General features: G+C 40.1%; 3 protein-coding genes across 3 annotated transcripts; all 3 read left to right on the top strand.

Moving 5' to 3' along the window:
* Positions 1-2,919: 2,919 nt before the first annotated feature.
* LOC124287717 (angiogenic factor with G patch and FHA domains 1-like) lies at positions 2,920-4,666 on the top strand. Its single transcript, XM_046724248.1, has 2 exons — positions 2,920-3,013; positions 3,162-4,666. Exons 1-2 carry the CDS (start codon positions 2,957-2,959, stop codon positions 3,420-3,422), a joined length of 318 nt encoding a protein of 105 aa, XP_046580204.1. The 5' UTR covers positions 2,920-2,956; the 3' UTR covers positions 3,423-4,666.
* Positions 4,667-8,686: 4,020 nt separating this feature from the next.
* LOC124287694 (multiple epidermal growth factor-like domains protein 10) lies at positions 8,687-12,159 on the top strand. The gene is made up of 4 exons (XM_046724212.1): positions 8,687-8,933; positions 10,604-10,720; positions 11,205-11,711; positions 11,966-12,159. The coding sequence occupies exons 1-4, from the start codon at positions 8,873-8,875 to the stop codon at positions 12,157-12,159; spliced, it is 879 nt and encodes a 292-aa protein (XP_046580168.1). The 5' UTR covers positions 8,687-8,872.
* A 418-nt stretch (positions 12,160-12,577) lies between these two features.
* LOC124287716 (multiple epidermal growth factor-like domains protein 10) lies at positions 12,578-13,926 on the top strand. Its single transcript, XM_046724247.1, has 3 exons — positions 12,578-12,908; positions 13,034-13,130; positions 13,596-13,926. The coding sequence occupies exons 1-3, from the start codon at positions 12,611-12,613 to the stop codon at positions 13,867-13,869; spliced, it is 669 nt and encodes a 222-aa protein (XP_046580203.1). The 5' UTR covers positions 12,578-12,610; the 3' UTR covers positions 13,870-13,926.
* The last annotated feature ends 693 nt before the right edge of the window (positions 13,927-14,619 follow it).

Genomic DNA, 14,619 nt, shown 5'->3' with positions numbered 1-14,619 from the left:
TTTGTACTTTTAACTGGAATTATAGAAAAGTGTCTCCTTAAAAGAAAAAAGAAATTATACGTAGCGTTCATAGATTTCAAGAAAGCCTTTGATTCTGTTGATTGATCAAAGTTCTGAAAACGTTTCTGTAAAACTGGTATAGGAAGGAATTCAATTATTAGTATATATCATTCTGTAAAAGCTTGTGTTAGATGTAATAATGTAGACACCAATTATTTTGAATGTCCAGTGGGTTTAAAACTAAGTTGTGTACTTATTCCCATATTGTTTCTTTCTTCATAAGTGAATTGTCAGTTGAACTATCAAAACATGGTAAATACGGCATACAACTTTTTCCTGATTTGTCAGAAATTCTACTTCTCATGTTTAAAGACGATGTTGTACTTGTATCGGATACTGTTCCTGGAATACAAAACCAGCTCAACATATAACATGATTTTACAGAACACTCCGGTTTAATTGTGAATTTCGAAGGGGTTGACGCTTAGATAAGCATGAACAGTGTTGTTTAAATGAAAAGAAAATTGCTGTAGTAAATAGCTATAAATACCTTGCTATATTGTATTCTTTAACTCATAAAATGGGAGGCTGTGTTGCTGATTTAGCGATGGGAGGTACGTGCATTAATGGAAGTAATCTAAATCAAGTCGGAATGGTAAATTGTAATGTTTTCTTTAAAATATTTGACAAGCAAATACAACCAATCTTATTATATGGCGCAGAAATATGGGGTATGCACACATTTGATAAACTAGAAAACTATGTAAAAGAGTTTTAAATGTTAGTCCTCAAACCCCAATGGGGAATTCGACAGGTATCTGCTTTATATTGACACAATGTGTAAAACATTAAGATGTTGGCTACGAGTTTTAGAATTGCATTAAAACCGGATCTCACGTAAGGTATATAGAGTGCAATCATATTTATTCAACTGTGGTTACAGTACTTATGCATCATATATTCGAGCATCTTATTCTCACATGGGTTTGGATGGATGTTTCAATCTGTAGGAGATATATCCTCTTTTAGTAATGCCTTTGAAAATAGAGCTATTAATATGTTCTTCCAATCGTTGAATTGTACTCTGAATAATAGCTCCAGATTTGGTATATATCGTGAATATGAAAGCATTTTAGCTCCGGAAAAGTATTTAGATTGCATTATTGACAAAGTTTTTTAAAGTTCTGATGTGGTTTATTAAGAATACAATATAAATGAAGGGGATGTTTAGGAACTGATAAATCTCAACGTTTATGTCCATATTGTAATTTAGGTACTGAAGACGAGTACTATTTTTTATTCATTTGTACATTATATGACACTTTACGAATTAAATACTTTCCATGTGGATATCGTGAAAATCTAAACATGTACAAATTTAGATCGACTCTATCAACGGATAATGTACTAGTTTTACAAAGCTTAAGTAAAGTTTTATGGCATGCATATAAATTAAGAGAGAGTATATGCAAAACTTGAGATGATATTTATCATATATACAATATATGTTCACCATAATATATATAATGCTATGTTTTGTAAACTATGACAATATTGCAATTTATCTTATATATAATAACCTGTATACATTTTGTGCCTGGGGCCTTCGTATTGGAAATAAACACATGACTTGACTTGGTGACATGAAAACAATAGCTCCATGTACTAAGCGCCAGCACAGTTCGTTTGTGGTTTTAACATCGCTTACTTCAGATATATCCAACGGAAAATCAAATAAGGAAATTAGCGATGTGAAAATTGAAATCACCCCTCAACAACTTCTGTTTGTCATGAGAGACGAATTGTCAGTCCCCACTTTTATCAACAGTCCAACAATATTCCGACGGGGGCACACAAATGGGTGTCGAATAATGCACCCATGTAGGGACTCGAACCCACGTCGTCTGTGTCCTTAGAAAACACGTGCACCACTACGAATGTCAGTGTCTGGCCGTAGGTGTGTCAAGGTCATTGTCTAGCCATTGGTGTTTCAAGGTCAGTGTCTGGCTGTTGTATCAATGTCAGTACCTGGCCATTGTGATGTTGAGGTATGCGCTTAGTCAGTGAAGTTTGTCAAGGTTAGTGCCTGGCCATTGTTGTGCCAAGGTTAGAGCCTTACCAATGAGGGATTCATAGGCGAATGAACAGCTCAGAGTTTTGCACTCCATCTGACTCTATTTATAAACCAGTTCCAAGTTTCGGTAACTTCACCGTGTCAAAACGGACGATGTTATATTTCAGTATCATGAGAATTAAGGAAGTAATTTAGAACACATAATGCTTTGCGTGCAGAACACACAGGTAGAAAATATCGTGCGCGAAACGTAGATTTATTTGCATGAAACATGCAGGTTTTTGCATTAACCCGAACACTGGGTGAGTGAGGGGTATGACCTGCTCACTTTTGGAAGCAAACAATGAGATGGATGAAAAAGTGATATGAATATATCCATAGAGGAAAGGGTTTGTATGGATACCTATATTGTTTTTGCATCAGGTTACATATGTTATGTAGGATGTCTGGCATTGCCAAATAAAGAAGAGGAATCGACAAGTATTGTGTGTGTTGCAGAGGTGAAGATCGTGAGTAGGGCAGATCGGTTGAAGGAGCACAAACAGCAGCTGAAACAGATCAAGAGGAGATACGGTCTGGAGGTGAGCTGAACCACTGGAGAGGTTTCCAGGTCCCCATGTCTATCTACATGTGTGTCCTGGCTGACTGTGTTTCAGTGGACCCAGGTGGATTAGACTGCTGTAAGCTTTGGTCCCAGACTCTCAGTTATGAATATATACTCCCCATCAAAAGTTTAGACTCACTAGTGTAAATGTAGCCACTTACTTCAGTCAACTGATCTAAACTATATTTTGCAAAATATTCTGTGCAGTTTAAGGGTACTGTTTATACATAAACTGACCAATATCAACTCAGAACAAGGGCCGCAAGCTGCTGGCCAAGATGGGCTGGAAGGAAGGTCAAGGTCTTGGCAAGGACAATACAGGAATAGCAGAACCGGTTAGTGAAATACGTCATGATTTGAATATTAGAAAATTGACAAAATCACAGTTAATTCTGTGATATAACAGCTAAATACATAAAAAATCTCAATCCCAACATACAGTCATTCAGATTTGATGGAAAAGTTCACTTGCCCCTGTTTCAGATCAATGTGATGCTGAGGACCAATCAGGCAGCTGGATTAGGGTCTGGGGCAGCAGTTCAGAAGAGCCTAGATGACGTGCAGACGGCGGGGAAGAGTCAGCGATGGCTGCAGGCCCAGAAGAGATACAACAAGCTGGCTAAGCAGACTGTTGATCTAAGCAAACCCACAAACATGTCCCTCTCCTTCAAGAAAGGCCCAACCATCAAACTCCAGCCAAAGGTTGACCTTGGGGCAGGAGAATCTGATGAGGATGGAGACTGACTTGATGGAGCAGTTTGTGCAGAACTCCCGTCAAAGGATACCCAACACATGTGATCAGATACTGATCTGTCAGCCAGTCGAACAGACCTGTATCACTGTGTGCTCATTCCCACAGTGAACTTAGGCCCTGAAGGAGTGTGTCCCGGGAATGGTTTTGAAAACAGGAACTTGCGACAATCCAGGAGGTGATGTTGCGATGACCAGTTTCACAAAGCTGATGATCAGTTCTTCATCATTCACTCGGGTGGTGGGGTGGGTTAGCCTTGTGGTTAAAGCGTTTCGCTCATCACGTTGAAGACCCTGGTTCGATTCCTCACATGGGCAAAACGTTTGAAGCCCATTACTGGTCTCCTACCTGCCATGATTTGGCTGGAATATGGCTAAAAGCGTCATAAAACCAAACTCAGACACTCATAATTCATTATAAAAAACATTAAACATGTTCACTTTTTTTTGTTGCAATTATGATCTATTCCCAAGTTCCAACTTGTCACATTGGCAAGAGGGTATTTCCAGGCAGGATTGATTGTGTTATGAAACAAGACATTTCCTGAACTTGGTGATCTCTTGACAGCTATAGCTAATGCTGGAAGTTATCCAGGACCAGGTTGTATCAGGACTTAAGTGATACATTCATGTGTCATAGCACCCCTGTTACTGAACGTGCAATAATGTGTTGGTTTTATCAAACTACAACACTATGCCTGCATTAGCTACCCATCATCATGATGGAGGTCACTTACGAACCCGCAACACCAAGCATGTAATAATAGGTACTATGTACTAATATGACTTTCCAATATTTGGAGTTGAGAGAATGTTTTCACATCCTTAGCCTAGACAGTGTAGATGACATGAAACTAAAAATACTGTTTGCTAACGAGGAATTGTTGAAAAGTTATAACATGTATATGGGAAGACCCTGATTTAAAGACACCTTCCTGAAAATCTCACATTTTAAGTATGATTAGTTAATGACAGATAAATTCCTACTTTGTACAATATTTATTGGTGTGACCATTAAGTAATGAAACAAGTAGGGTTTAGTGTGTCCAGTGGTCAATGAGTGTTGGATACTGTGTCCAGATAACATGAACAGTGGAGCATTGACTCACACTTTGTCAAATTAGATGGATGTGATTTGTTTTGTTGTTTATTTGGTTGATCTTTATCCAGTGTTGCTCAAATTGTGACAATCATGTTAACCTGTGGTCGATTATGTATAATTAAAAAAAAAAACAATTTAAATTTTCTTTTTATATGTTTATTTTGATAGGCTACCTGTTGGAGGGGTAAAGGGTTGACAATGGCAGCAGTACTACTGTGTTGAATGTATCGGAACACACTGACAACATGTAAATTAGAAGTTACAAAATGACCAACGGTTGTACTTGGCTTCTGTTTCTGGGAGTCCAACCTCAGATTCTGTGACAACTGAGGGACACTTTTCTCTATAGAGCAATTCAGTGCTTTTCACATGGGTCTAAGATGAGTTGGAAGGAAGGTCAAGGTCTCAGCAAGGACAATACAGGATAGCTTGCAGAAAATTGGTTATGGCCCAAAATACAATTGCTGTATTTGTTAAGGCCGAATCTTGCTAATAGCTACTTGAAACATTGAATCATTCGACAATGTTGGGACTTGATACTCCCTACATCATAAAAGCCGTTCCTTAAAGCTTAATTTCAATGAAGAGACATTACATTGCATACCTCTTGCTGAAAACTGCATATTCAGCCAAGAGACATTGTTGATACAGCAGCGTGAATATTCTCGATTAATCCATAGTCAAGTTCAAAAGTAGGCTTTGTATGAGATGTTACCTGTGTTAACAACGGCTGCAGTCAGAGCCTTCTTACTTCCTGTCCTCTTGCACATCACCAGCAATCAGGAAGCCAGATACAACATTGGGTAGATCATACTCCTGTGAAGATGTATGTGTTTACTGGCCTGTATACTTGACAATAATACTACTTGACACATTTACTAGTCTTTTCGTAGACACTAAACAAGCTGAAAGTGAAAAAGTAATGTCTAATTTTCCATGTACACTGCACAAGGTCAATGCAAAGTTAAATACACAGGTACTAACGGGTTCTAGTTTTCTGTCCGGGTATTTGGAAGATACCGATACGTATGAACTTATACAAAGAGTTTTGAAATATCTTTATATTTTTCTTTGCAAGAGAAGATGAATGACTCGGCAAACAGCCATTCCATTCCATTGTTGGATTATAGAGAACTTGGAAGTTAGAATGATGAGCTGTTCATTCAGGAGAGCTGAAAGGTGGGAGGTTTGATTCCCTGGTACCTTACATCGACCGATGTAAAAAACAGTACTTACTGTTACCCTGCTCTATGGGCGGGATCCAGGGCTTAACTCGGAGACCGTGCATGGTGTTGTAAGCATTCATCCATGTTGATGTGTATCATGTGTTGTTACCTAAGTACAGTATAAAACAGTACTAATATGATATGACGATATTCGAAATAATCGTAGAGAGAGCATTCATTAAAGTCCACCAGTATCCAAGGGCAATTTAAAAAGTTTTGGTCCAAAGTGGCGATTATACGCTAGGATACGTTTCTTTAACCAATTTAATAGACGACAGTACTGAAAATGAATTTTTCGTGACATGGCACGTGTCCTGTCGCCACATCGGTGCTGACTCGAACATTAACGATTGTTAGTCGACTTGTGAGGATGTACCAGTGAAGAAAGGATCGTCCAAGAAAGATAGAGGAAGACCAATGACCAAGCTTGACAAAAGGCAATCCCATGACACATGCAGAAGAACGTTATAGTAGCACCAAAGGAGCATCGGTATGAACCCTTCGAACCCACAGAAAATTCAATTGACTGGTTTTATCAAAAAGTAAAAGATCAGGTTTCTTGTCTTGGAGACGTCTGGTTCTGTATATTGGCCTATTCCACAGAATTTTGTAATTGTCGTTTTCCATGATGCCTTCAACATATTCGGGTTCGTACCATAGATGGACCTCGGCCACAAGCCACAAGCATGTAACATCAAAGACCGAGCAACGTCATCACGTCAATTAAGATAGTGTGTCTATGCCAACGCCGGTCATCCACTCACAAGGTATTGAACAGTCTCATTGAGCTCCTTCCATAATCTACATGACATTTTGAACTCACACATAGTTACAAGTGGGAAGTGACTGGTCCTGAGAAGCGGACAGAGAGCCTTCTGTTTCACTTTTCAGGCCAGCCGACTTCATCCATGTGAAGGACTCGGCAGTTTTGCTCTTCTCCTCAAGACACTGTCCGTAAATAGGATGCAGCATTCGTTCAGAGCCCTTCCCTGTACTGATTTGATATGGCACTTCGCTTGGCTGACACTCATTCCTGTACCACCCACAGAACCATTAACAAAATCAACTTTGACGTTGAGATTCTACACAGCATCCTAATAAGCTTTTTTTAGATGACTGTGGACTGTCTTCCTTTCGTGATGAGTTTCGACATGAATCATAGCAGGAGAGAATTCTGTCGTGAAGAGCCTCCGCCTTAATCAAACCTCCCATTAAAATTGACAAATCGAAACGACTGAACGAAGAGCTAGGGTTGTGGCCTCTAATTTGCCCGAAGTTTGTCCTTTGTTTTAATTATTATACACTTAATTGTGTTACAGTTACCATTTTAATATGCGGAATTTGGGTTTCAAGCATATAAAAGAACATGTAGTGTTTTGTACTTATATAAAAAGGTGAGTGGCGCTTGGTTAATACTCATGCGTATATAAACTGGGTGGATTTATGGTTGTATTTAAGATTCTTCTAGGGATCAAACTAATTTACACTGCCCTGTCAATCAAATTATTTAAACTCCCATAGCAATCACGATATTTCAGATTCCCAGGGTCGAATATTCACATTTTCTCGAGTGTGAATTGTGAATGTTATCCATGTCATATATTCATATACAGAATGGGCAGGGATAACTCCTACTGGACGTACTCCACTGCACGTGGTCGACGGTAATCTTACCGGACAGCGTTATCGGGACGAGATTCTGACTCATACAGCAGTACCATTCTGCAAGATATGTATGGCTTTTATGGTCGACCCTCTTTATTGTAAGACGACAACGCAAGGCCACATAGGGCCAGGATTGTGACGGAAGTCCTTAGGCAGCAGGGTGTAAGCTGAAGGGGTGGTTGGCATCCTCGCCAGACCTCAACCCAATTGAGCATGCACATGCCTGGGATGAACTGGTCGATGTGTGTACACACGTCACCCAGCACCAGTGGATCTCCCAGGATTTCGCAGAAGTCTAGTAGAGGAATGGAATGCGATTCCACAAGCTTTCTTTACTCCAAGACCAAAATTATCCTGTGAACAGGATAAGGTTGGGTCTTTGGCAAATAGTTCAAAACCTAAGACACATTATGTCTTTTAGCAGCATTTAGAAGTCGTATGTAGATATCCAAGATATTTGTTTTATAGATTTAAGCTTCTTTTTATTTCCCTCACAATGTTTCGGGACCATTACAGATCCCTTCACCAGGTGGATTTAAGCTTCTTTTATTTCTCTCACAACGTTTCCGGACGATTACAGATCAATTCATCAGGTTTGGTGCTCGTAACGGTTAGATGTCATTAGAAGCCAGTGGAGCTCGGACCTTGTAGAATCTGTAATTTGTCCTATACGATAAGATAAATATCACTTCATGGTTATTTGTAATCATTGTTGTGATCTGAGGAACACCCATAGTACTGAGAAATATTAAAAACATGTATCTGGACAAACATATTGCATTTTGTCATCTGTAAATGATATTTTTATAGAAAATATTGGCATGTACATTAGAAGTATGACCCATTCGAATAAAGAACATAGCATATATGTAACATGTTGTGTATATATAGAATCTGTGTCTTCCCCACTTCCGGGTTATTGTAATGCAGCGGGAAATGGAAAGTATCATTCACACGGTCACTGTATGTTTCTCCATTACAGTCCTGTTCGACACACAGTGTAGAAGGTAAAGTACTGTTTCCATATTACATAATGAAAGGAACGTGTACAATCGTTTTGTTTTAACCGATATGCGACAATAAACAGAACGAAAATGCAACCAGACTAGTCAATAGGACAATCGTACTTAAGGATGGTATTTAAGTCATGCATTTTAACAAACACTTTGCTTCATGCATGCAGTTTGAGTGATTTGTTTCATTGATTGTGTCATTTGACTTAATACTGTACATAGTAAATGTAAATGTGTTGAGAAAACGTCACCAACATGATTTAAAAGGAATTCGATGCCACGCCCATTTAATAATGGACCCTTAATGCGTCATTAATAGTTGCGTTTAAAGAAAGACGTTAACTATCTTATTGTAGAAGCTCATTTTGCCCACATGTCACATGCTTCTGTAGGTTAGCGTTTCATCGACTACAGGTTGAGGAATTTGTACCTTCAAACATGCGTCACCACAGCGTCCTCGTTCTAACAATGTGCGGGCTGGCTCTCACTCAGTGGACTGGTGAGTGTATGAAGCGGATAGTCGACATTTATGTTCTATAAATGACGCCCGCGCGCCTTTACACATGTCATATGTAACCGGGGATGTTCAGTCATGACACACAGGTCGGGTTTGAGTTTCAAGGATTTATTGGAGGAGTATAAGTCAGAACAAACGCCATGAAACATATATAACAATAAGTACATATATATATATACACACACATGCGTATGTAAGGGTACATTACAATCAAAATTCATATTTATATTCATATATATGCACACATTTAATCAAATGGATGACGTGGTATAATGTAGTTAAATAATACATTTATCAAATACATTCAAGAATAAACTAGAATGTATACATATGATATGCATAAAGACTACTTTTATATAGATACACAAAAAGAGTTAAAAGCGTATCCTGTGGGTAGTACTTGGGCGCGGACTGACTGCACCAGTTGATTATACCAACTGCATCTAAATACAAATAAATATACAAATATAAATACTATTGAAAGACTGGGTAACATACCATGTATGACCGACAACATACCTTGGACTGACTGACTGACTGACTGAGTTTAGTTTTACGCCGCTTTTAGGAATATTCCAGCAATATCACGGCGGGGGGCACCAGAAATGGGCTTCACACATTGTGCCCCTGTGGGGAATCGAACCCGGGTCTTCGGCGTGACAAGCCAACGCTTTAACCACTAGACTACCCCACCGCCCGACATACCTTGGAACACTTCAAAACATACATACATACATAGTTATAGACAAACACATAAATGATAAAAGTGTATACTCGCTCTATCATTCTCAAGGACAGAAATAGGAAAGTGAAAAGCTGATGTTTAGGTGAATTAAACTTACTGTTTTAGTTAAATTACATTTTTGGTTATACCTATATTGATTATATAGATAATATCAAAACATGATTTTACTATAACTGATTAAGCACTATATACAAGTACATAATTGTAAAATACATACAAAATACATACCTTACCTGTAGTAATGTCTGGTCAGTCTCAGTCTACAGTGGCTTGTGTGCTGTGCTGGTGAAGTGCTCAACGTTAGTATTTTAAACAAGACCAATCAGGCGTAAGCTATCTTAAAACAAAGGAGTGACCCAAGCTATGCAATCTAACCCCACAGCTACCCAAAGGCAGTTAAATAATATTAAAGGTGAATTAAAGACAAGTCAACCAGGAGCTAAATAGAAAGCAAGTATATTTTATTCTGTACCTCACAGTAAAAATTAGTACATTATTTTTTTACAACATTGAATATATACAAATATGTAAAATACAGATATATACATATGCAACACTGCCACACATATCCCACATGGGCCCTACCCTGTGATCAGCTTTCAGGTATTAATGTTGTCAGTGATTAAATGTATGACATATGTTCATGAATATAAGATTGATGTTCAAAGTAGTCAGTAGATATGGTGCAGGCCCTTTCACGAATCATGGACTATCACTAATATATCAGGTCCAAACATGAGATTTACTTGTCTTCGATGATTGGCTTCTCTTGTGTAATTTGTAACATAAAAGTTCAACTTTATATTAGGCTGGATAACATTGAATATCACTGATTTAGCATCTCACCAATTCACTTATGCCCAGTGTGTCATGTAGTGTCGAGAAATGCACGTCTGTACTTCTATAGTTGCAGGCTTCCCATCGTGTCAGGATAACAGTCCAGATTATTATTGTAGAAGTATCTCCTGCAAGCAACCAGGAAGTGGGGAACTGTGCCAGAAAACATGCGGTCTTTGTCCAGAAGGTGAGGGAGAAATGTACACAACAACTGCTGTGTTTCATGGTGAAATGGTTAGAGTGTTATTATTAATTATATAAACAGCTTTTTAATATGTATCTGATGTTGTTTTGTCTGGTGAAATGAAAACAAGTCGCATCAAAACGAACATTTATTGTTGTAACTTTTGGTTTTCCCACTGAGTCACCAGGGCCGGTGATGAAGGGTGTACGATGTTTCCGTAGTCTTTCTTGTATTTCCTTCATTAGTTAGACAACATGCTCTTACGCAGTTGTCGCTGGAACTGTAAAACTCATTTTCAAGTCATAGAGATTTGCAAAAACTCCACAAACACTGTAGGGGAGGACAGTTTATATCTTCACATATTGATGGAATGATCTGTGCTACATTCTCAGTATTCCAACGCTTCTTTCAACGTGTTGTTAACTCTGTTTCGGTTTTTTAATAATAGTTATTAAACATGGTTGACTGTGAAACCTGTTTTCCACAGACTGCAGATCGGGATACTTCAAGGATGGTTCCTCGTGCGGGAAATGCAAGGATGGCGTCGATGTACAGTCAGACGACTATAGAAGGAAATGTGATGTTCCCTGTAACCATAGCAACACGTGGGGCGCAGACTGTCGAACTCGATGTAGTGAAGGATGTAGGAATCAAACATGTCACCGGTGGAGAGGACACTGTCTCCAAAACTGCAAGCCAGGCTACTATGGGTCTACATGTGAATTACATTGTGACGGGTGCAGGTCGTGTGGAGACCGAGGTGATACTTGTGACAATGAGGGGAGGTGCTTGTGTGGCTGCATGAGAGGAAAACGAGGTGACAAATGTGACCAAGACTGTCTACACTGTGAAATGTGTTCAGGAAATAACTGTACATGTCAAGAAGGATTCCGGGGTGCGTTGTGCAGAGAGACCTGCGTGAACTGTAAGAGTTGTAATGTAGCCAACTGTATATGTCAAGACCGGGGTGCTTCCAGTGAGACCTGCGTGAACTGTAAGAGTGTAATGTAGCCAACTGTATATGCAAGACTGGTTTCCATGGAGATGCCTGCACCCTGCTCCCAGCAAAAACGTATGTGGTCAGGCAGGAGTGTGTACACGGGGCTGTGACGGGGCATGGTATGGGCCTTCGTGTGATATACAATGTGATAACTGTGTGGGAGGCCACTGCTCGTTAAACGGGACATGTACTTCCGGGTGCAATAGAGGATGGTATGGTGCCAAGTGTGATGAAGCCTGTGATGCCAGCTGCGAGGACCAACTTTGTCACGGTAACGGAACCTGTGAAAGATGTAAGCCCGGATTCTATGGAGACCGTTGCAGGACCACATGCAGCACTGACTGTCGTAACCAGACATGTGACCGGAGTGGAACTTGTGGATCCTGCAGAGTTGGGAACTTTGGGGACACGTGTCAGCGACAGTGCAGCTCCAACTGTGTGAATCACACCTGTGAACAAATATCAGGAACGTGTATCAATGGCTGTGCCACAGGCTGGTACGGAGATACATGTGATGTAAACTGTCCCGACCGATGTGCCTCACGGTCCTGCCACAGAGACACCGGGTCCTGTCCATCTTGTGTGCAGAGATTCCGAGGCTCCCACTGCAACGTGTCATGTCCACAGTACTGTACGAAATGTGAACAGTATAGCGACAAATGTCTCACTTGTCAACAAAAACATTTCGGGTACAAGTGTGAACAATTTTGTTCACCTGGTTGTAAAGGAGGAATATGCCGCCACGAAACTGGAATATGTTCACAGGGATGTATTGGAACATTCTACGGCCATTTCTGCAACAATTCCTGCAGCGACCACTGTGTCAACAGAGCCTGTCATACAGGAAGGACCGACGTAGATACACCCCAGTGTACTGACGGATGTGAAGATGGATGGTGGGGGACTACTGTGACAACACGTGTCCTCCTCACTGTGTGAAATGTGACAGACATCGTGGCCAGTGTCTGGCGTGTGAAGCCACGAGATACGGCGAGAACTGTAACTTGACCTGTAACACTGCCTGCCTGAAGTCACAATGTAACCTGACAGGAGACTGTATAAACGGGTGTGAGAGCGGGCGTTACGGGAGCAGGTGTTCTGAAAGATGTCCCCAGGTGTGCAACAACACATGTCAACACGATGGTGCCTGTGTTACGTGTGCTGATGGCTGGATGGGAGAACACTGTACTGGTAACATTAAATTTGATGAAAATATAACATTAACAGCTTACTTGTGTGAACATCTCGCTCGTTATCTCGGCGTTCTTTACTTCCATCTAATGCATTTCATTGAAAGTCTTTGTCCCTATTTTCAGAACCATATTCACTTCATCGCCAGACTTGGATCTTTTATGCTGTGATTGGTGTCTTGGCGTCAATTGTTCTGATCATGGCAGCTCTCTTCATTAAACGGTATATTTTTAGAAACCACTGGGAATATACATGTATATTTGAATATTCCAAATTATTATCCTCATTGAATATAGCCTCTGACAATAATTACACATTTTAGTAACAGCTAACATTGGTTTTGATGCTGTTCCCTGGTGGCCAGACCGTCCATGTTGTACAGTTCCTTTTCGTGACTGAAAACTGTGATCTCGGGTTCGAATCCTATATTGTCCTGATAATAATGTGATCACCACACTGTACCCGTAGTAAACGCCTTAAACCCTGCGTCACTTCGGACTTTGCTCCCGGAAGAAGCTGGTAAACTCACTCACTCTCACTCACCAACTCACTCTGTTAAAGAGGGTAGTCTGTTATGCCTTTAATATCTAATTAATCAGATAATGTGTGCATGCTCTGTACAATAAATGCCATGAATTTATGACACATTATACTTCCAAATATCTACAATCAATTTGTATCTTGCAGACACGTCGTGAACGGTTTTGCTGGGATATACGTTTCACCTGTATTTAACGATCTGGAATCAGGATCTGACAACATCTCTCTGGAACAGCTCGGACAATCACGTGACAGCGATTATCGACATTATGAAATGATTCAAGACGGAGCTTATCCACAGGCGGCTGGTCCAGATGAAGATGACAGTTCGTCGGAAGTTTCAGCTCCAAGACACTATGAGCCACTAAGGCCAGTCGAAGACAGTGTGGAGTACACACATCTGGCGTCGGTGTTTGATTAGATTCAGGCTTGAGCAATATACACTCGACACTGTAAGTTGTCCGTCAGTGTTGAGGGGTATATGATTGATCAACCTCTAGGTTCCCCATCTTAAACTAACATAGGTATATCAACCAGTGTCACCCGAAGGACCGGTGGACAATGAATGTTTCTTGCAGCATAACTAATTATATTGCAGGTATGTCTAATGTATACATGCTTTGGTCCGAATCGGGAAGAATCCCTCAGTTAGGCATTTATAGCAAACGTAAAACAAGTGCTTAGATCTACTTCATTCAGAAAATATCGCAGCTTCTTTCGTTATCAATTGCAGTCCATAGGCGGATCCAGAGTGGGGTGCAGGGGTGTGCACCACCCCTTTTGCCCTGAAAGTTTATTAAATGACCATTGAAGTGTGCACCCCTCCTTTTCTCAAGAGTGTACAGCCCTCCTTTCTCAAAAGCTGTATCCGCCCCTGCAGTCTGTATGTTGCAAATGTAACTTTGTAAAGCCAACAGATCGGCAATTCGAGCAGGAACTACACGAAATGTTCCTTACGTGAGCGGGATAACGGATTATAATAGTACGTTATAGTTGTTGTTTGTTTGTTTTTTACATTTTTCAGGGCACATTATGTTCATTAAAGGTGAAACCCTCAGAATTTGTACATACCCACCTTTCATTATATGGTATTTTATACAGTTATCTCCCTTACACTGCATTTGCATTGGCAAGAACTACCCCTGAACGTTAGTTAATAGCAGTGGTTTCA

Source organism: Haliotis rubra, unplaced genomic scaffold, assembly GCF_003918875.1.
Source record: "Haliotis rubra isolate DU_JTF1 unplaced genomic scaffold, ASM391887v1 Scf405, whole genome shotgun sequence".
NCBI lineage: Eukaryota > Metazoa > Mollusca > Gastropoda > Lepetellida > Haliotidae > Haliotis > Haliotis rubra.
Note: the sequence above shows the minus strand (reverse complement) of the source record. Positions and strands in the feature narration are given on the sequence as shown.